We start from the raw sequence: 20,985 nt of genomic DNA, 5'->3' as shown, positions 1-20,985 counted from the left end.
AGAAACATGGAGGTATGAGATCCCAGAATCAGCCACAAGGGGGAGACTCTGGCAGAAAACAGCTAAATAAGGGAACATTGTGATGTTATAACCTGTGATTTGTAACTGATTCATGCTATAACCTAATAAGTGTGTTAAAGCTAACACAAATACCTATTTTTATAATCTTTGTTTAAGAAGTAACTAAGTCAGAACAGCAACTCACTGTGAAAAGTGATGTTTTTGGTTACCAGGGAAACTGATGTTTTTGATATGACAAATATGAGGAACTAATGCTTTATTGAATGGAAATGCTTTTAAGAGTTTGATTACTATGAAACTGAGATGTTTTAGAAAGAGTTTTGATTACTGTTAAACTAAGGTTTTTAACTTAGTAATGAAGTGAGAAGTCAAGAGCTGAGGTGAACTGGGGTCAAGTGTTCACAGTGAAGGTTATTAAGCTCAAAATAAATGTCAGGGATTTTTGTGAGTCTGACATCTGTTTCCTGACCGGAGGCCTGCTCTGAGCTGCAGATGGAACAAATACATTAACAGAGAAGTGAGACTGAGTGGAAGGGTCCTAACAGTCCAAACAGTTAGTTTCAGTTCCTCAAACATGGAGGGGTCTTAGGATGAGTTGGGGGGGGGGCTGGTGGAACAGTCCAGAATAGATGGTTTTGGTTCCTCCAGAGCACGCGGGGGCCGGGCGGTGGCCGGGCGGTCCAAGGTTTTGGTTCCCCCAGAGCACGCAGAGGCCATGAGGTCAGTGGATGGGAGCAGTGCACGAGTAAGGAGGGGGATGGATGCTGTCATCACGTATGTTAATTAAGGGTGCAGTTCTTGCATATGCAACAGGTTCAGTTGTTGTATAAATTGCACTGGATCGAGACACGAGTTGGGAGTCGTTGCGAGGTGGTCACTCGTTGCAAGCCAGGGTAGAAATGCTCTGAGCAAAGGGGATTTTACCACGTAACTCGGACGGGGGATTCAACATGATCTGCAAAGGAATATCTGTTCTATTGGAATTATGGACTGAAGGAGTGCTCTTTCTGCACTGTTTGAGGATTACAAAAGACTGTGATCTAAAAATAACGCTGACTGAAGGAATATAACTGAACTCTACTATTTCCAAAGGATTAACACCAGAATGGATTAACAAAGTTTTTACTGGCCCAAAGAACAAAAATGGATACAAGCAGATCTAAATCTGGACCGAACCCCCTCCACCTCCTCCCTGGAGCAGAGCCCCAGCGGGGCATCGGTCTTCAGGTGAGCAGCCGGTTCTGATCACACCGTCTGCTCTCCCCCTCCAAATTACATAATTTGGGTGATTATTGCTCTTCTTAGATAAAAGCATAGTTCCAGTTAGGGGTCATATTAGAGGATTGTTATAGAAATTAATGTTTAATTGAGTGTTGTGATTTAGGAGCTTATGCTACGCCCTTGCTGAAATTATAATAAAACATTTATCCTGCAATTAAAGTTAACAGATTGGAAATTCTATTTATTTTTATCATGATAATGAATTAATCACATATATCTTCTCAGTTTGTAAAAAGTCAGGTTATTGTGTGCATTACATCTAAAACTGGTTCTGTCAGATTACCTAGTCGTTGGGGCCGAGGGTGGCCTTTTTTAAACTTATCCTTGGGGTTATCCATTCCTTAACCTCTAAACTTAAACCTAGCAACTTACCAAGTGCAGAATCCGATGAGAGAAAAGCTGCCGTTAACAGACGTGACTGGTAATTAATTTGACCATTCGAAAGTGGCTACTCAGTTGAGTTAGTTATCAGAGGAAGCAGGATAGGCGTCTGGATGGAGGCAGTTAGAAGCTAGGCGAATTTTCTCGCTTACCAGCTTAAACGTTCCTCAGATCTCATCTGGGTTGTACCATATGGGCTACGGGAACCGGACCCGTTAGATGGAGAGCTGGTCCAGTAATCCTCTGATAGTTAATTAATTTATTTGATTGATTTAGGAGGTTACTGGCCTTAGGAATTCACAATATATATATATATATATATATATATATATATATAAAAATAATGGTTGTATTGTTAAATTTAAATTATTTCTGTTTTTCCTAATCAAAATTCTCATCACTTTACCACTTTGTCAGTCACGTGTAAGGCACTTGCAATAACTGTTAAGCATGTGATATTCTGATTACCTTTAAGTTTATGAAATGCCAAAAAGTAGTTTTCATTGTCTTTTAATATGTCTGATATAAAGAAGCAGCAGTTCTTCATTTCCAGTTGAAAAACAACTGACATGATTGATTGATTAAACCTCTACTACACACAGCGGATTTAGAAGAAACAGTCTCCTCTGTATTTGTCAAATACACAAGTCAGAGTCATTTGTTTACCTGACGATGACGCCTGGCCGCAGATCAAAGTTCTTGTTGACGATCTGCAGCAGTTCTGTCTCTGTTTTCTGGGAGGAACCGTAGGTGAACAAGGAGATGGACAGAGGATGGGCCACTCCAATAGCATAAGACACCTGTAGAACATGCAGACACGTCGATGGAAATACTTTCAGTAACAACACTGGTAATCTACATCAAAACCGTAGTTGTTGAGCATGTTTGGAGCTGTGCACTCACCTGAACCAGAACTCTTCTGCACAGTTTGGCTTTGACCAGAGACTTGGCCACCCAGCGAGCAGCGTAGGCAGCGGAGCGGTCCACCTTTGAGAAGTCTTTTCCAGAGAAAGCTCCACCGCCGTGAGCTCCCCAACCTCCGTATGTGTCTACAATAATCTTCCTGCCTGTCACGCCAGCGTCACCCTGTTGGGAAAAAAAAAAAAAAAGAGTGGAAAATGAGCATTTGTCACCAGCATTTTTTCTAACTAAAACAGCCGTTTGTGTGTGCTGGTCACCTGTGGTCCCCCAATGACGAAGCGACCGCTTGGCTGGAGGTGGTAGATGGTTTTGTCATCTAAATATTTCGCAGGAACCACGGCCTTGATCACCTGAGAGAAACAACTCGGCGTTAAAACCAAATATGTGACTTTATTTGCTGAACGTGACATCAGTCGGGGGCCAGTGATCTGTGTTTCTGAGGCTGTACCTTCTCCTTGAGGACATTCTGCTGTTCCTCCAGAGTGATGCAGTCGTCGTGCTGGACGGAGATCACAATGGTGTGGACCCTTTTGGGGATCACAGCTCCGTCCTTCTGGTCATAATGTACAGTCACCTGTGGGACAAAGGAAAAGTCACTAGCTGGTATGCAACATTGGAAATGGCTCTTGTTATGGATGTTCAGTTCCCTTTCTTTAATTCTAATTTATCATATTCACTGCTGCTGTTTCAACGACTCCAGAGAATGATTCAAACTTGGCTCTCCATCATGTTCAGACACTTGGAACGGATCAGCTCATACTGTGGAAAAGGACAAGACTTGTGGGGTGCAAAGGGGATATATTCAGGGTTTTTTTTGTTTTTTTTTCCTGGTTATCTTCTTACATCACAGAAAAAAGGTACTACATCTCCAATATCCTGTGATTTATGAAGCTTCTGTTGGCTGGTGTTACGATCAGGTAATTACAGAGTTAGGATCATAATGATTTATTCAAACAACACACACGTCACTTTCTGTCTTTGCCTCCTTATGTTCCTCGCATCACTTTTTAGTAGAGCTAAAGGTAAATATAAAACGCTCTTTTCAAATACCTGATTTAAAATCTCACCTAACAATCTACATTTGACCTTGAAGACAAAATCACAGCAATTTTCTACCAAAAAGTTGCAGTCAGCAGCTAACTGCCTCTAAATCAGCCAAAAAGTCGATTATTTCTGTAGACAGATTTAACTTAAATACTTGCAATAGCCACCGTTGATCCGATTTTCAGTGCTGGCATAAAAATAATCTCTTGGAAGACATCCAGTGTAGAAACAAAAAACTAATTCACAGAGAGACGGCTGTAGTTGTTTCTGTTTTAGGGCTGTAATGCATAATCTCACCTGTGTTTTGGAGTCAGGACGCAGCCAGGGGATGGTGCCATTGCGTCTGAGATCAGCCATCTTGGCGTTGAGTTTGTGAGCTAAGACGATGGTGAGAGGCATGCACTCCTCTGTCTCGTCTGTGGCGTAGCCGAACATCAGACCCTGCAGAGGAGAGAGAGAATCGGAAACATTGTTGACAGTGAAGTCTGATGACACAAATCATCATCGGCAGGGAAAAAGCAAAGCACAACAAAAAGGTAGGCAGTGTTAAAATGTGAATATGCACAGAGCAACAACGTCGCCTGTAAGGAATCCACTAGAGTTATATTGATATATCATTTATCCGCATTATACCCGAGACAAGATATATTCTATGAAAAGGGCTGAAGTACTTTACTTATGAATGTAGAGAAGACATGCAATAAAAGCAAAAATAAAAAGTGAAAAAAAACCATCAATAAAACAAGTAAAATAAGATGCTTCCAGATGAAGTTATGCTTTGGACCTTTATTTTGATTGGTGTTTTCAGGTTAAAAGATGATTTGGTACTGGCTACACAATTCTACAGAACAAAGGTTATCAGTCTCATAGACAGCAGGCTTCATCCCATCAGGTGTTTGGATTTTACTGAGTATTTTTTCCTGGATTTTAAATCTTGATCAGGGCATAGTTTTAAGGAAGTGGTCAGTTTCCCTGTACAGTGTATTTAATTTGTTGGTGAGGTTATCTGACTGCAGCCACCTCCGTCCGACACTCCTGACATCAAAAGCAGTTTAGAGACATTTAATAATAATGTGATTAAAAAAAAAAACAACTCTAACCCTAAATCTCTATTCCAAACATGTTCCTTAATTATTAGCAAACCTTTGTCACTATGGGTGAAATAAAGCCCAATATATCTAGCAGATAAAGTTCTGGGAAGAGATTTATAAGAAGATCCTGATTCGGCCAGCTCTATTTTATATAACTCCATCAGTTATTTGTTTTCATTTGGTGGACCGTGAATGTTTTTATGGTGTTCCTGACTGAAATACACTCTTTTACTTAAGTACGGTACTTATGCACAATTTTAAACATCTTTATATTTGTACTTCACATCATTTCAGTGAAAATATTGTACAGTGATTTCACTGATAACGGTGTATGAAGGAGTTAAAACAAGTCTCACACAACCACTTACAACAGTAAAATGTGAAGAGTAATCGGTGTCTGTCTAAGCTAACAATGTCGTGTATAATGTTATATCAGTCACAGGGGACAATTTTCTGCAGAATAAGTGTTTTTAAACACACGTGCCTGATAATATTTCTGTACTTTCACTGAGGCAGATTTAAAATGTTGAAACTTTACTTATAACTACTTAAGTAAAAAAATCTGAGCATTTTTTCCCAGCACTTCTGACCTTAAAAACATCCATTTCACCAGATGTTGCCTGAATTCTTTAACATGGCAGTCAGACCAACTGTGATATTTGTTTTTTCAAAGGACACATTTTCCTGTTGCAACAGTCCTACCTGGTCTCCTGCTCCAATGTCCTCCTCCAGTCTGTCCACATGGACTCCCTGAGCAATGTCTGGACTCTGCTGCTCCAGAGCCACCAGCACATTACAAGTCTTGTAGTCAAAACCTACAGAAGGAAAGTGAACAAAGAGAGAGAAAGCTGATGAAAAAGGAAACACATACTGTAGAACCTCTATTTTTGTTGCTTTACATGTTATTCTCCCACCTTTGTCAGAGTTGTCGTAGCCGATGTGTTTGATGGTGTCCCTCACCACCTTCTGATAGTCCACATTGGCCCGAGATGTGATCTCTCCACAGAGCAACACCATGCCAGTCTTACACACCGTCTCTGCAAATATGAATAACACATAATATAAGCAATGATATTTAATTATCTTGTGATCTTTAAAAAAAAAAATCCTTTAGCTGTAGCAGTGCTAAAACAAACATGCTGAGGGGCTTACAGTGGTCATCTTTGATGGTCACATGTCAATACTGAAATATCTCAACATTGCTGATGACTTCATTCCAAATTCAGGCTAGTAAGTCAGTTTGTTTATACCCGGCAAAAACTGACCACATGTTGCTCTTTGTCTATCTTTGGAGAATGTAATAAACAAGCTGAGATGAGTCATTTTTAAGCTGTTGATGAGGTGATACTGACATATATGTTTCTTTGTGATACTGACTAAATCTGAGTTCTGGTTCACTCACCACAGGCCACTTTGGCGTCAGGGTCCTGCTTCAGATGTGCGTCCAGGACAGCATCGCTGATCTGGTCACAAATTTTATCTGGGGAAAAGCAACAAGCATTAAGTAACAAAGACAGTTTTAAAGTTGCATTATGATTTCTAGGCTTTATTTATTAGACATTAGCATTTAAGGCAGTGATTCTAGAGTTACAACTGTATGTTTTGCATAAAAAATAAAAATAGAGGATGATAGTTTGAGCATTTCTCTGAAAGGTTGCACATTAATATTTTAAACAGGAAGCGTGTTGGATTTTAGTTGTATCCTTTTGATTTCCGTGCAGCAGCAGGACAATGCCTCACAAACCACTCTGTCATGCTGCCTAAGCAATCCCCCACACAAGTTGCATCAGAAACAGCATCAGCATTTGGTTTCTGATAGAAAATGGTTTTCATTTTGACTCAGATTGACTCTGCTGTTAGTTTCCAGTCTGCAGGTGTGAAGCCACGTATCTTACTTACAGGTCTGGCAAAAAAAAAAAGGCCACTATCTGTGGGAACAGCCCAGACCTCGAGGTGTGTTATCAAATCAAAAGGTGTGTACTGTAGCCCTTTGCCAAGGCCGCACAATGTTTGAATGTACAAAGTGTGTGAGGGAAGTTTCAATCCTGTGAACTTTATCACTAGAATCTGGCTTCATATAGTCTGCACTAATATTTAATAGTAAGAAAATACAGATTATTCAAAAAAAAAAAAAGAATCTACTGTAATAACTAAGACAGCATTTGGAAATCTGGAGATCAGATAGAAAAAATTAACAAAAAATACCAAACACTATAGTTACTTCAAGTTTTTCTACAAAATTCTGCGTTTTCTTTTTTCACAGCATGACTCTAACACAGAGACACAACTTGCCTGCTGTTAACAGAGATTTGGATTTACTTTGAAACTGTTGAATGAGTAACTTGTTAGATTTCTCGATGATCTGTAGAGTTAATGTGACTATGTATTTACGAAAAGTTTCTCATGCGATCACATCTTGTCTTCGAAAATCAATTTAAACTTGAATCCAAAAAACAACGACACTAATCTAAACTTTTCAAGTTCAAAATCAGCGTAATTTATTGTCTAACGGGACAGTTTCACATAAGACTGAGGGCTAATGGTCAAGTTCTGACATTATCTGTGAAGCTGCACAACTGGTTTCGTCTGCTGCATTTACTGATAATCGATTGAGCACAGGGCACTTCGTAAGTTACATATTTGTGGATTACAACACATGGACAGGGGTGGGCTGATGGAGGGGGCTAAAGGCAGCGGTGCACAGGACAGAGTGCACTTTAACTTTTACAATTGGGTTATTTTACTACATATTACATATAAGTTATATATAAAATCTATATCTATGAGTCGATTTAAGTTTAAATCTGCTTACAGTCTACACCATCAGAATATGTCTTATCAAAAAACTGCCAGGTGACAGGGAAATTGATATTGTTATTGTCATTTTAACTAGGTTACAAGTAAAGGACAAGGTTGCTCTGTAGCAGCAATTACTTTTATTTTTCCTTTTAGATTTGCTTCCAAACATAAGCATTAAATGTCTGCTCCAGAACCATCATGTCACTCTGATCTCTCTTCTTTTTTCTTTTTTTCCTTCAGCATGCAACCTTACACCAGCCTGTCACACACACATTCACCTCCTGCTACCCATGAGTGAGAGTGAGGGGCAGTAAACACATGTGGCTGTGAATGGAATACCGACCATGCTTGGAGAGTAAATACGCAGCACTGGGGAGTTATTTTGGACAGATAGTAACACCTGTATCAGGTTAATTCATGTGTATGTCTATGCTTCTGTAAAAAAAATATCTGCAGCTACAGTAGAAATGTCAAAAGCTCTTCCTTTGTATATACTAGGAAAAGTGTGAAGTTTTATGTTTTGGGAACAAAAGTGCAAATGTGTGACAAGCTGTGGTGTATTTTTGTACATTTTTTTCAGCGTGCACACACATAGCTATGTTTGATTAAAGACTCACCTGGATGTCCCTCTCCCACGGACTCCGAGGTGAACATGAAAGAACCGTCGTCCAGGTGATCACTCATGTTTTTCTACGGGTGCCAGGTACTCTGCGAGGTTACTCAATTCCCACCAGCGAGCAGTCCAGAAAGACCTGAAGGCGGCTTTATATTCCTGCTGGTTCTCTTCACCACAGAAACGAAGAACAGGAGGCCAACAGCCCTGCAGCCAATACAAAGTCTATCCTGCAAAACTCCACGTCTGTGTCCACATGGCCCAATATATATGGCTAAGGCAACGCACGCGCACGCACACACATCCTGTCACTCTCTCACACACACACACACACACACACCACACACACACACACACACACACACACACACACACACATATGTCATGTGAATCCGTGGGACAGTCCATTCCAGGGGGGAGTGGATGAAGGGAGGGCATTTCAGCTGGGGGAAGCTGCTTGTTAACCCCTTGTGTACAGCGTGAGGCCTGAGTGAGTGTTTACAGTCATCACCTGGTTTGATTGCTCCACTTCAGGGTGCGACGCTTCCTGGGTGAAAGCAGGAGCATCATGAACAGGGGGTCCCCTTCTCTTCCATCATCACACTGGTGGGACAGCTCCGTCTGCTCGGACAAGGCCGGACTGGGGACAACCTATAGACAGAGGGAGAGAGGAAAAGGTTATTGTTGTCAACAGCGAAAATGATGCAGTTACACCTGTTTACATCGTCTGAGCAAAGCGATGGTGTTCAGTGGTAATGAGAGAAGACACGGAGGAAGTGACTAAACAGGGACCAAAAAAACATGATGATGTAAAATATGGAGCGTCACAATACCTAGTCAGAGAAAAGTAATCGAATGAAACTTATTATATGATAACTTAATCGTTTGAAGTGCTGGAAAAATAGCTGAGTACATTTAGTGAATTACTTTTTTGATGTACTCGTACTGGGCATGAGAGGTTAGATTTTGTGCTTCTTAATACTTGTGTTTCATTGCATTGATTTACTGAAGTAATTTATCTAATTACTTCTTTTAACTCTTGATTATCAGTCATGTATTTTTGACTATTTTCTGATCATTAATAAACCAGATGATTCTTCCGTTAGTTAAATAAATAATACTCACATTAATCAGTGATTAAAATAAATGTCACACCCTAAAAAATGCGTAGAAGGTAAAACTGGACATACTGTACTTATAATACTATAAAGAAAAACATATGACCATAGATCTGATTAGAACATGTGTATACAAATATATACATCTCAAACCCATGCAATACTTATTATTGCAGTACTGTTATAAAAGCCTTTCTGTAGTTTACTTCTGCATTTGTGTATCTTAGTGAACAAAATAAAATATGTCTTTGTAAAGAGAGATTTACACTGAAATGACAGGCTTTATCAGCAAAATACCCCAAGTATCAAAAGATTTCATTATTCAAAATGTCCCCAGTCAAAATGGTATTATGTTAAATTACTGGATTGCTGTTATTGACTACTGCATCATATTACTAAGTAATTCAGTAAAAAGTGAAACATTAATTTTGAAATGTAGCTGTAAATAATTGTTACATGGGATAAAATGGGAATCTCTGTGTACAATGTATGAGTTGAATAACCATTGTGTTTTGAAGGAAACAAAGCAGAAATTGGAACTTTAATTTAAAAAAAAAATAAAAATCTTTAAAATGTAATCAAAGAGAAATTTTACAGCAGCATATAAAAGAAAAAAATCTTTAAAATTTTACTTCAATACAGTTCAATGTAATTAGTTACTTTCACTCACTGGCAGTAATTAAGTTTAGAGCAGACGGTCACCTGTTGTCTAAATGCTCTTTTCCATCTCTTTCCAAATCCCTGCCTGAGGCTCTTGTCTTTGTACACAACTGCAGAAAATATCAAGCCATTTCCAGGGAGCAGATCAAATAATGAAGATGTGTCTCTGTGATATCTCATGGCCTTTCAGGTGACTCAGTGCGTCTGTGTTTTTGCAGAAAATCGGGGACTGTATAGGACCTTTTGCGAAAGTGATGCTCTAAGCAGATACACACAGACAGACGTAAGTGCATGTACAAATATACACCTTTCCATATAGTATACAAGCTCTGCATGCAGTGAGAGATAAACAAATCTCTCTTTACTGTAGTGTAAACAGTGCAGAGGGACAAACCCCTTCTATCCATCCTTCCCTCATCTGGCTCTAATTTCAGTTGGTGTTGAGTTGGCCTCGTGAAATGAGACGAGAATTTTAACTAGCTCTCTGTTGTGAATAAAATACCGCTCTTCCTGACTGCTTTAAGGCTCATTTAAAGGAGATTTGACCAGAAGAACAAAAAGCTACATTACCCATACGGTCAGGGGAAGCAGTGATTGTGTAACTCGTTTCTTTCCTCCAGTTCTGTAGAGAGTCTGCAAATGGCTTGAAATATGAGATCCCATGTGCTAGTTTCCATTTGTATTTCAACGTATTGGTAAAAATACAGTAAGGCTGCAGGACCTTTGAGCGCTTTTGGTGGAAAAACTTATTTTTTTCAGACAATAAACAAAAGCTCTGCAGGTGTGATTTACATAACGAAATGTGGAGCAAAAACAATTAATAAAATGAATTTCTGGCTGAACCACAGGTCATGTACACAATATTATAGCACTAAATGAGAGTTTGTGAAATTACAGAGGGGATAATTCTGAGTAAAAATTAGAAACAGATGTATTAGCATACAACTGCAGTATACTGTGCTGCTGTACAAAATCAGTGAAATTTCAAATAATTCAAAACGTTATCACCTCTCAGGAAATACATTATTTCCAAGCTGAACAGTACAGTATTTCTTCTCATGAACAATCAAAAGCTACCTTAAGATAAGATAAGATAGTCCTTTATTTCTCCCCACGCCAGGGGAAAGTCACATTGTTACAGCAGCCTATGTAGCAATAAACATAGTAATAGTAATAAAATAATATAAAATAGTAGTAATAATATTTACAGTATGTACATTAAACATTAGAAAAGTGGACCTGTGATCTGCATCGTGGCTCCACATGAACAAGAATTGCCAGAGAAATTGAAAAATGTGATTGTGTCACTTCACAGGGATGCAGGAAGATCGGTGACCAACTAAAATCAGCTAAAACACAGTTGAACAGTAATGAGGAGAAGGAGAACAAATCACACTACACTACCACTAATCAGAGCCACAATGGCTGGCCTCCTAAAATAATGTCATGGATAGTGTATAGTACTTCAACAATCTAGCTCTGAAACACAGATGGGAAGGTCCCTAAGACTTGGCATAGTGATCCCTTCCTGTGACTCAGCTCAGATAGTGACAAGGACATTACATAATGTCCACCTAATATAGGTGGCATTCAAGAAAATTCTTGCATGTTCTCTGGCACAAAACCACCAGATTAAACTCTGCCGAAGAACATGAAAATAAGCCTGATGAATACTGGGATGAGATAATGATAATTTGTTCAGCTCAGATGAGATCTGGCATGTTTGGCATGAACCTAGTCAGGACTACCATAGTAAATGCATCGTCCTGGCAGTGAAGCATGGAGGTGGGAGTGATGTGATGTGGGGCTGCATGACTGCAAACGGTGTTTGGGAGATGACATTTATAGATGGGATCGGAAATGTCTGTGGATGAACTAAAACAGTGGTTTGCAAAATGACTCCCAGTTTGCAGAAGCTTGGCAGAAGAGGAATATTCCACCATGACAAAGCACATTGCCAACACGCACGAGTTTCTAAAGTGAAAACAATGGCCACACAACCACTCCAGCAAAAAGGAAAATAATAGTCTTTGAAGAATGGCAGAACATCATAATGTGAAAAAATCTAGTTTGCAGGAAAGCAGAGCAGTAGTAGTTAGTTTAAAGTAAATCACTAACAGTTAAAAGTAACCAGTTAAATCCAATGTATAGTTGTTTAAGATGACAAAATTAAAATTAAAATTAACTGGCTTAAAAGTAATGCATTGCTGTTTACAGTGATACATAAAAGTAATTTATAAGTAGTTGATAGTTAATAAAGTTAATAAATTTAGTTAACTAAAAGTAAACTGTTGAAATAATTAGCTACAAATAATGGATAAACAGCTAAGATAATACTAGCTAGCTAAAAGTAATGGTTTGAAAGTATAAACATTGAGCTAAATGTAATGTAACACAATGATAGATAAAAGTACTGGATAAGTGGTTGATAGTTTGCTAAAAGTGATTTAAAACAGTTGAAATAACAACAGAAATATTGAATTGAGCGAATTTAGCAAATACTTTAAATAATTGGTTAAAAATAATAGATCAACATTTGAAATAATGCAAGTTGGCATAAAGTAATGGTTTACCAGTTAAAATAGTTAGCTAATAGTAATGGATAAACTATTAAAATTAACTTGCTGAATGAAATGTAATGTATTACTGTTAACAATGATAGATAAAAGTCATGGATTATGGTTGATAGTTAACTGAAAGTAATTTATTAACAGTTGAAATAGTAACAGAAATATTGAATACGAGTCAATTTAGTAAACTAAAAGTAAATATTTTAAATAATTAGCTAAAAAAATAGATAAACATTTGAAATAATGCAAGTTAGCTTAAAGTAATGGTTTGACATTTAAAATAGTTAGCTAATAGTAATGGATAAACTATTAAAATTATTTGCTGAATGGAATGTAATGTACTACTGTTAACAATGATAGATAAAAGTCATTAACTATAGTTGATAGTTAACTGAAAGTAATTTATTAACAATTGAAATAGTAATAAAAATATTAAAGAGTTGTCTAAAAGTCAGAAGTTGCAATAACTGACTATAAAACATGGATCAAGAGTTTAAATAATTAACTAAAAATCAATAAATGAATAGTTTATATATATATATATATATATATATATATATATATATATAGAGAGAGAGAGAGAGAGAGAGAGAGAGAGAGATACAGATATATAGATATAGATATATGTAGATATGTGTTTTTTTTCTGCTATATTGTGCCACACTGTATTTTGTCACACCTTGAGCTGTCACACTCCAAATTCAAAACCTGGATATATTTGGTCTGTTGTATGGCACAGAAACACAGCTGTCTACAGGGAAACCGAGGCCAGAGGTGCTTCAATGCAACAAACATGAACTAGATCAAACTGGAGACGACATGAAAGTTCGTGCCTGATGCTGAAGAGAGCAAAGACCCAGTCTGAAGGCACAGAGAACGAACTCTGGACGATACACCTCTGTTTGTTTTGCCCTGACCAGAGTCTGCTAGGAGGAAACCACTCAAGGCCCGCACTTGTTACATGTGCACACGTGAACGTGCACTAGAGATGGGCTTTTCTGAGTTTGTGTGGTTTGCCTCTAAGCACATGTTAATGACTGACCAGGAAAATGATTTTTTTTTTTTCCCAACAACAACAAGATTGTTCTGGTCATGTTGAAAGATAACTGTTATCAGGGTTCTGACAGCATGTGAGCCTGAAGCATGAAAAGCATAAGTATGTGCTGGGGACTATACTGACTTCTTGAAATGATTTTCTAATTAATTCAGGATAATTATGACTAAATCTCTTAATTAATTATTCATCCTGTATTCCACATAGCAAATCTACTGTGTAGTTTTCTTACTCAGTTTGTTCTAGTTAGTTTTCTTTTGGGAAGGCCTGAATAAAATGTAAATTAGAGGTGGTAGCAAACCATCGTATAGCTGGATCAGCTATTCATTTATTCATTCAAATTCTGCACCTATAAAAGCCCATTTTAATCAAGCATGTGCCAATTATTGATCTTTATAGATTTAAGGTTAGATGTAATATTGGGAAAAAAAGCATTTTGTATAAAAAAAAAAGTGACAAAGTTAACCTAAAATGGAACCTACAACACAAAAATAGTTTTCTTTTATCTAATGTTATTTACTTTTTCTCTCCTCATACCACACTTTTTATCATTTAAATAGACCACATCCCAACTTGAATTTGAACAATGACAGGTTAAAATGACTGAAAAGTTGTGGATTTAAAGGATTATTTTGATCAGAGTCACTGTGCAGGCGTTCTTGTTTGCTGATGTAGATTTCTAATATTCCTGCTCTTACAAGTAAAGTGTGTGTAATGTCTCTCTTTTCTTCTACATAGCATCCATTACTTTCAAGAACCCAAATCTGAGGAGTGATTCGTGCTTTGCTTGTGCTGCATGATCGATTCCAAAGAAACTACATCTGCACTCCAAATAAATTATACTAAAAGAACAACATGGAGGATTACCAGGTTTCTTCTGAGTTAAGCTACACTAAGTTTAAGATCTACTGTATCCTGACAAGACAGAGGTGTATGTCCACTACACATCATTCAGCAATCAATAAATTTACATAATCCTATGGAAGAAGCGTCAGATGTTTATTACGTTAGTGTACAGTGGTGGGCCGGATGAAACCTACAAACTGGAGATCCCCTCTAGATAAAGTCTTAAGTTCAAATCCCCCTGAACCTTCACCCATAGAGCCTTTGAGGCCTTTGGAAGGTGAGGAGCAGGATGATAAACACCAGATGAACTTTGTGTTGCAACTTCTCAAGTTTCTAGTGTGTTTAAATCATCATCTATGTTCATATCATCTAACCCAGTCTCAAGTCAGTGTGACAAAAATCAAGCCACGTGACAGCGTCCGATTGGCTACGTGATATGTGTGTCACACTGCACCCCAGTGTGTTTCAACTTACAAGCCAAAGTCAGGGTTTCGGGGTCACTTTGGGATCCGAGGGTCAGTCAGACTCAACTTGACAGAACAGGATGAGATAACCAAACGCTGGCGGCCTCAGGAGCTGTTAACACCTGTTTGTCCCAGGTTCAAGGACACACAGTTTACCTCCATAACTTGCCTCTCTGTCCTCTGAGCTCATCTGGTTACCAACCAGTTTCATCTGGATGGCGTTCAGAGATGGCAGAATAAGTTGGATCTTGCCAGACATGAACTTTTATTGCAACAGGGAAAGATTGGGGAGCAATTGGTGTGTCCAACTTATTACATAAGCAGCTGCATTACAATAAGCAAAAGATAATGCATGAAGCCTGTCACCAGAATAATTTATATATGATTATTGATATTTCTTCTTATCATTACTGGACTGTACTTTTACACACTTTTATAGCCTTTGTAATCTGTTACTGTGTTTATGTTTTGGCTTCTTGTTTCACAGGAATTTTACAGCATTGTTAAGCAAATTTTTATTATATTACCAATTTTTTTTTCTCTCAGAGTTCTTGATGTTCTCTCAGAGCAAAGAAAAGGAAGCTGTACATTGCTTGAAACAGATCCATAAGCAGATCTCTCTTCTCAAATGAAGTTGCACTGTAATTGCTATCATACTCGCAGTCCTTTTACTACTGCACACTTTGCTCTCTGATTGGCTTCACTTGCACAATAAGAATTTGACATGTCAACCAATGTCTGTGAGCGCAAACACCACACAGGAGGTGGGGTGCAGCGCTGCAGCTGTGATTGGCTGTGAGTCCCACACACTCCCCACTGGAACAGCGCAGGCCCAAGAGGAGACTGTGCTGCATTTGTGTATACGTTTGCATGTGTGTCTGTGTGTGATGAGAACACCAGCGCCAAAACAACCCCAGACCTCCACTGAATCTCACAAATGAGGGTTTTGTGCGTTGTGAGGTGTGAAATGATTACAGTATGCTGACTCCTAGTAGCATATTTTTTACTCCAAATGGCCGATTGTCTGATGAGGGACTGACTCACAGGCACGAGTTTCACTTTCTCACAAAAACCAGTAGCCTTTCATTCTGCAACTAAGCATCCAGGCAGACCCACACCCCAGCAAATGGCTGCACAGATCAGCCAGAGGGAGAGCAGCTGCTGGGCTCATAGAGTGTCATCCTATCCCATCTATTCCAGCCCATTTGGGACCCTCAGCACATTCCTCTGTGAAGCTGCCACCAATGAGTGAAATATTACCACCATGTCACTTTAGCAATTAACTTTCTTCACAGATATTATGCAGGGGGAAAACAATGTCCTCATTTGACTTGTGTGTTGATGATACGTTGCAGAAAAGTATGATTAGAGACAGTTGAACTCATTCAGGGCATGCACTTTGAGCTCCTGAACATCTTGATCCCCTCTTTATTGCAATGTTCCGGGGTGGTTTTATCAATAGCGCCTCTTATAAAGCTGTCACTGGGTGGTGGTTGTAAATAAAAAGGTCATAAAACAGACACAGGATGTTTTTGAACCACTGCTACTTTATGTAATGAATGCATATTATGTAATATAATGTTACACATTTCTCTTCTAAGATTAAGTCTTTCACTATTTTGAAAAACTGTATTTATATGTGTATAAATAGGTTCTTGGCAAACCATTACTTGTAACTCTCCCTATAAAAAACACCCACTGACCAACTACATGAGGCCTCAAGACCGCAGAGTTAGCTCACCTTCTCTCTAACACAACTGAACACTGCAACTGTCACTAAAGTAAGATTTATCTGGCTGCTGTATTGAACTGAATTATTATGCAAGAGCCTAATAAACTTGGAACTCCTGGTACAGCAGCCACATTGAATGAGAAAAAATGGAAACACTGTCATGTAGACAACAATGAAGATGTTCTCAAACACTGTATTAAATGAAGTAATTTTACGTTCATGCAAGGTCAATTCATGAATGATACGTAAGGATTTGATCTTTGTCATGTACGAGTAGCTTTGATTTCTGGCCTCATTGTTGGATGAAAGAAACTGTTTAAATAAAGATAAGATAAGACAGAACTTAATATATCCGAAAGGAAATTCTTGTGCCAGATATTGGTCATAAAAAAGTCACAATGACATGGCAATTAATGCAGTGCTTACCAGAAAAGCAATAAAATATGAGTGCAATACCATATTTAAACTAAAACTAGTAAGTTAAAATAGTTTAGAATAGAAGAAGTAAGAAATATTACTGGCAATGATATTGAAGTAATGGAGTAGTACTGGATGTGATAATAAAATATTGCAATTATAAGGTTAATTATGATCGCTATATTCTGAAAAAGTAACAACAATTATTACATTAACTAAGAAAATAATTGTGAGATTCATAAGTAAGTAAATGAAACTATTGTTACCTGCAGGTCTTAAGTCCTCCACTGCAGACTTTATAAGTTTGCTCTCTGAGATCACGAATCTCCTGCAGAGGTCAGTGTTGCTCTGAGCCATGACTTGATCTCTGGGCCTCTGCTGCTACTGGGGGTTGTTCTGCTGTCAAACAAAGAAACACTTATTGTGACCTCTGCTGATAGGTGCAAATTTCAGTAACGTAAATAATAAAAAAAATTCAGATGACGCAAGTCAATTTCCCTTCAAAAAATGTTGAGACAGAAGGATTGTGTATGTTGACATCCATCTAAAAAGCTGCATTGTAAATGTGATTTATTACATTTATAGATGAACTACGACTACATAACTGATTAAATAAATATCCAAACATGTTGTTAACACTGCTGAGGCTGTTTGATGAGCAGTCCACTCTGCACCACGCTGAACCTGGTACCGAGGCTTCGGCTCAACTTGAGCCAGCAATCTTTGAGGAATTCCTATCATGTTTTGTTCACATAAGCAAGGCTTTCATTGTGATTGGACTGATCTCAGTTTAGAGGGCTTAAGGGGCGGCTTGGAAACATCAGATTCCTCCACACTGGCAGCCAAGCACAGACCGGTGAGTATCAACTTTTATTCACTATTAAATGTTAGGCTAAATGTTCAGCCATTAAAATTTTATCTCATTGCAGTTGTCTTTTGCTAACGTACAGACTTCATGCATGTTGTTAATCCAATCAAAGTCTAAATAACTGCTAAAGGGACACACAGAAGAGGAAATTATTGCTTTCTGAATCTGAAAACAACATGAAATTTCTTAACAGCTCTTGATGTTTGAGGGTAAAATCTATTGATTATCGTGTACATCAGTAAGATAAAGAAACTACCAAACCCCACACATGCATCTGTTTCTCATGCACACGGCCAGTTTAAGATACAGATAATAACCACGGTACACTGAGCTGACAGAAAAAGGTTAAAGCATCCTGATCTTTGTTAAAAGTTTGTGAAGCGAGAGCACTTTTGAAAGTCAGTTTTGTCACATGTTTTCTCTGTAGGTGGCCTGTGGAGCGAGTTTAGGATCATGGTGACTGTGACCACAGTCCTGAAGGTGCTGAGCCTGTTTGTTGCAGAGCTCATCAGCTCCATCACAGACTGGTTCCAGACCAAACCAGAATGGGCCAAACTAGAAGTGCTGGAGGACACAGAGCTGAAGACAACTGGAGGTGGTGAGTCAGAAAGCAGAAACAAACTTGCTGCACTTTTTCAATTCAAATTTAGAGTCTTTTTTAGTATGAAAGCCTGTATTTGTGTTACTGCAGCCTAATGAGGAAACTGCCTGCCGGTCTGTGGTAAAACAGGGGAGTTTAAACTAAAACGATGGCAAGAACTTGATTTGTGCAACTCTGGAATACATTTTTACACAAAACAAGACCTGCATGTTTTGTCTCCCATCACTTCTTTCGGAAATGTATCAAGAAGAGATCTCTTCATGGCCAGTAGGAACTGTAGGAATGAATTTAGCAACTGAAAAAATGTGAAGCTAAATTTTATTCCTTCTGAATGTCTTACAATTAAGTTTGACACAAAACCCAGTTATACTTCCTGATAACACTAATGTGAAGCTAGACTGGTTAAGCTCTAGGTGCCTGAGATTTTGTAGGACAGCATTACATAACTCATTCATGTGAAATATATGAGTTATAGCATCTGAATAATATTTACACTCATTAGGATTCAGTAACAATCTGCTGTCTTTTTAAGTCCACGAGCGACACAAGGCCAAAACTCTGTGGGAGAAGACTGGAGCCGTGGTCATGGTTGTACGACGACCCGGATGATTATTGTGCAGAGAGGTATGAAGTGAAATGCCTGTCTGTGAGCTGAGAACTGTTTAACTTTCATTCATGCTATTTGATTCTCTGTGTCCTCCTCTTTGTAGGAGGCTGCTGAGCTGTCCTCTCTCAAGTCTCAGCTGCAGGACCTTGAAGTGCCTCTCTTTGCTGTGGTGAAAGAAAACCTTGGCAAGGAGCTGGACTGCTTCAAGAAGTACTTCTCTGGGAAGGTCTACGTGGATCAGCAGGTCTGCTCGGGCAAAATTTTTAAAGTTATTCAATGAAAAATTGAGTAATAAAAAACTTAAGCCAATAAACTGCTTTCGCATTTCTCTCTCAGAGAAAATTCTATGGTCCACAAGAGAGGTGGATGCTCCTCTCCACCTTTCTGCGTGTTGGTGTGTGGAGGAACCTGTGGAGGGCCTACAGGAGGGGCTTCAGGGGAAACCTAAGGGGTGAAGGTCTTATCCTGGGAGGAGTCTTTGTCATTGGGCCAGGAGATCAGGTAGGATGCAACTCACAGATTAAATACTTCAGGATAAGTAAATCTGGATGTTTTCATGGACTAACATTCGTGTTTTGTCCCTGCAGGGTATTCTACTGGAGCACCGTGAGAAGGAATTTGGGGATAAAGTGAATATGCTGGCCATACTCAGAACAGCCCGCAACATAAGAGATGACATGGCAAGATAGATCGAATGAATGGACTTCTTGTGTGACATTATGTAACAGTGGCTGCATGCCTGTTCCTATATGCATGACTTTGGTCTCAGCCAGGATTTTCCTACATCACTCTGTGGCCTCTAACATGTTAAACTCTACTTCTACTGCATCTGCATGAAGCATGAATTTAATCTAATTTTGACTGCATTTACAATATGCTGATGTTTTAGGCAATGTCATCACTCTGCGGTTGAAATGTGGCACTTTACCTGTTTATTGTCTGCATATCTGGTCTTTATTGTGTGATTGTGTTTTGTGTGTTTTAATGACGATTTGTTTGCAAACTCTGTTGAGAGAACAGTTCTGATGCTATACAGCACACAAATCCAACACTAAATGTGGGCCTTACATGGCAGAGAATAAATCGTTGAAGTAATAAAGGGTATTCAGCATCTTGGTCTGTTAGATTCTCAATCATCCAGGTCATGGTAATCCTAAGAGCTTTAGTAGAAGACAAGGAGATTTCTATTTTTGGTTCTTGAGGAGTTTTCACCTCTCATGCAAGAGTTTTGTTCAGTTATAACTAACTAATGGGGACTTGCAGGTCATGCATTGTCAAAACTCACATGCCTCAATATATGAGTGGTTGCAAAACTGCCAGGTGAGGGGTGACTAAAGGCTTTAATGGTGGTAAGACTGTGTGGGGAGGGATCTCAAGAGTGTGTTGTAAGTACTCTGTGGCTTTCTTAACTCTTCTCTGTGCAGAATTTGTACATTTTCGTTGTAAAAGAAGTGTCCATTAACCTTTCGATGCAGATGAACAGCTGAGTCATGCCCTGAGTATAACTTATCAGGTACTTATAATACAGTCTTGGGATTCCTCCCAGTACATTTTTACCACCAGTAATAAGTTGAGTCACTCTTCAGCTAGGAGTTTAACAATCATTTACACCTTGAGGCACATCAGTTTTACATTGTTAACTGGCTACTAGCCATGTGAATGGGGTTTGAGAATACATAACCTGGGATTTTCCATCACTCAGTTTGAACAGAAGAAGCCTCTTGGATAAAAGCTGAAATGTTTCAAGAATGAAAAATAAGTGTAGTTGTCTTTTACTGAATCTCTGGGGAACATATGGAATTTAACTGTTAACAATAAACCAATATGCTGCCATTTATCGACATATTTACCTGCCTGTGCAACTTGCTTGGCTTCGTCTCGCTTGCTCCTCACCTTG

General features: G+C 38.7%; 1 protein-coding gene, 1 long non-coding RNA gene and 1 pseudogene across 3 annotated transcripts; 2 read left to right on the top strand and 1 right to left on the bottom strand.

The window, feature by feature from the left end:
* Positions 1–2,289: 2,289 nt before the first annotated feature.
* On the bottom strand, positions 2,290–8,298 carry mat1a (methionine adenosyltransferase I, alpha). The gene is made up of 9 exons (XM_023263877.3): positions 8,156–8,298; positions 6,142–6,219; positions 5,654–5,776; positions 5,442–5,554; positions 3,946–4,089; positions 3,053–3,178; positions 2,862–2,954; positions 2,587–2,769; positions 2,290–2,483 (listed from the first exon to the last, which is right to left on the bottom strand). The coding sequence occupies exons 1-9, from the start codon at positions 8,220–8,222 to the stop codon at positions 2,346–2,348; spliced, it is 1,065 nt and encodes a 354-aa protein (XP_023119645.2). The 5' UTR covers positions 8,223–8,298; the 3' UTR covers positions 2,290–2,345.
* LOC129350843 (uncharacterized) lies at positions 4,043–16,944 on the top strand. Of its 2 annotated transcripts, XR_008604404.1 has the most exons (5): positions 4,043–4,184; positions 7,779–7,947; positions 8,119–8,828; positions 10,148–10,212; positions 14,292–16,944. It is a non-coding gene; the product is annotated as an uncharacterized LOC129350843 (long non-coding RNA). The 2 variants fall into 2 exon arrangements; XR_008604403.1 differs by having other exon boundaries at positions 7,779–8,828.
* Positions 16,945–17,757: 813 nt separating this feature from the next.
* On the top strand, positions 17,758–20,199 carry LOC111564395 (peroxiredoxin-like 2A; annotated as a pseudogene).
* The last annotated feature ends 786 nt before the right edge of the window (positions 20,200–20,985 follow it).

The sequence above is a fragment of the Amphiprion ocellaris genome, chromosome 16, assembly GCF_022539595.1.
Source record: "Amphiprion ocellaris isolate individual 3 ecotype Okinawa chromosome 16, ASM2253959v1, whole genome shotgun sequence".
In the NCBI taxonomy this organism is placed as follows: domain Eukaryota; kingdom Metazoa; phylum Chordata; class Actinopteri; family Pomacentridae; genus Amphiprion; species Amphiprion ocellaris.
This window is presented reverse-complemented; position numbering and strand designations above follow the sequence as displayed.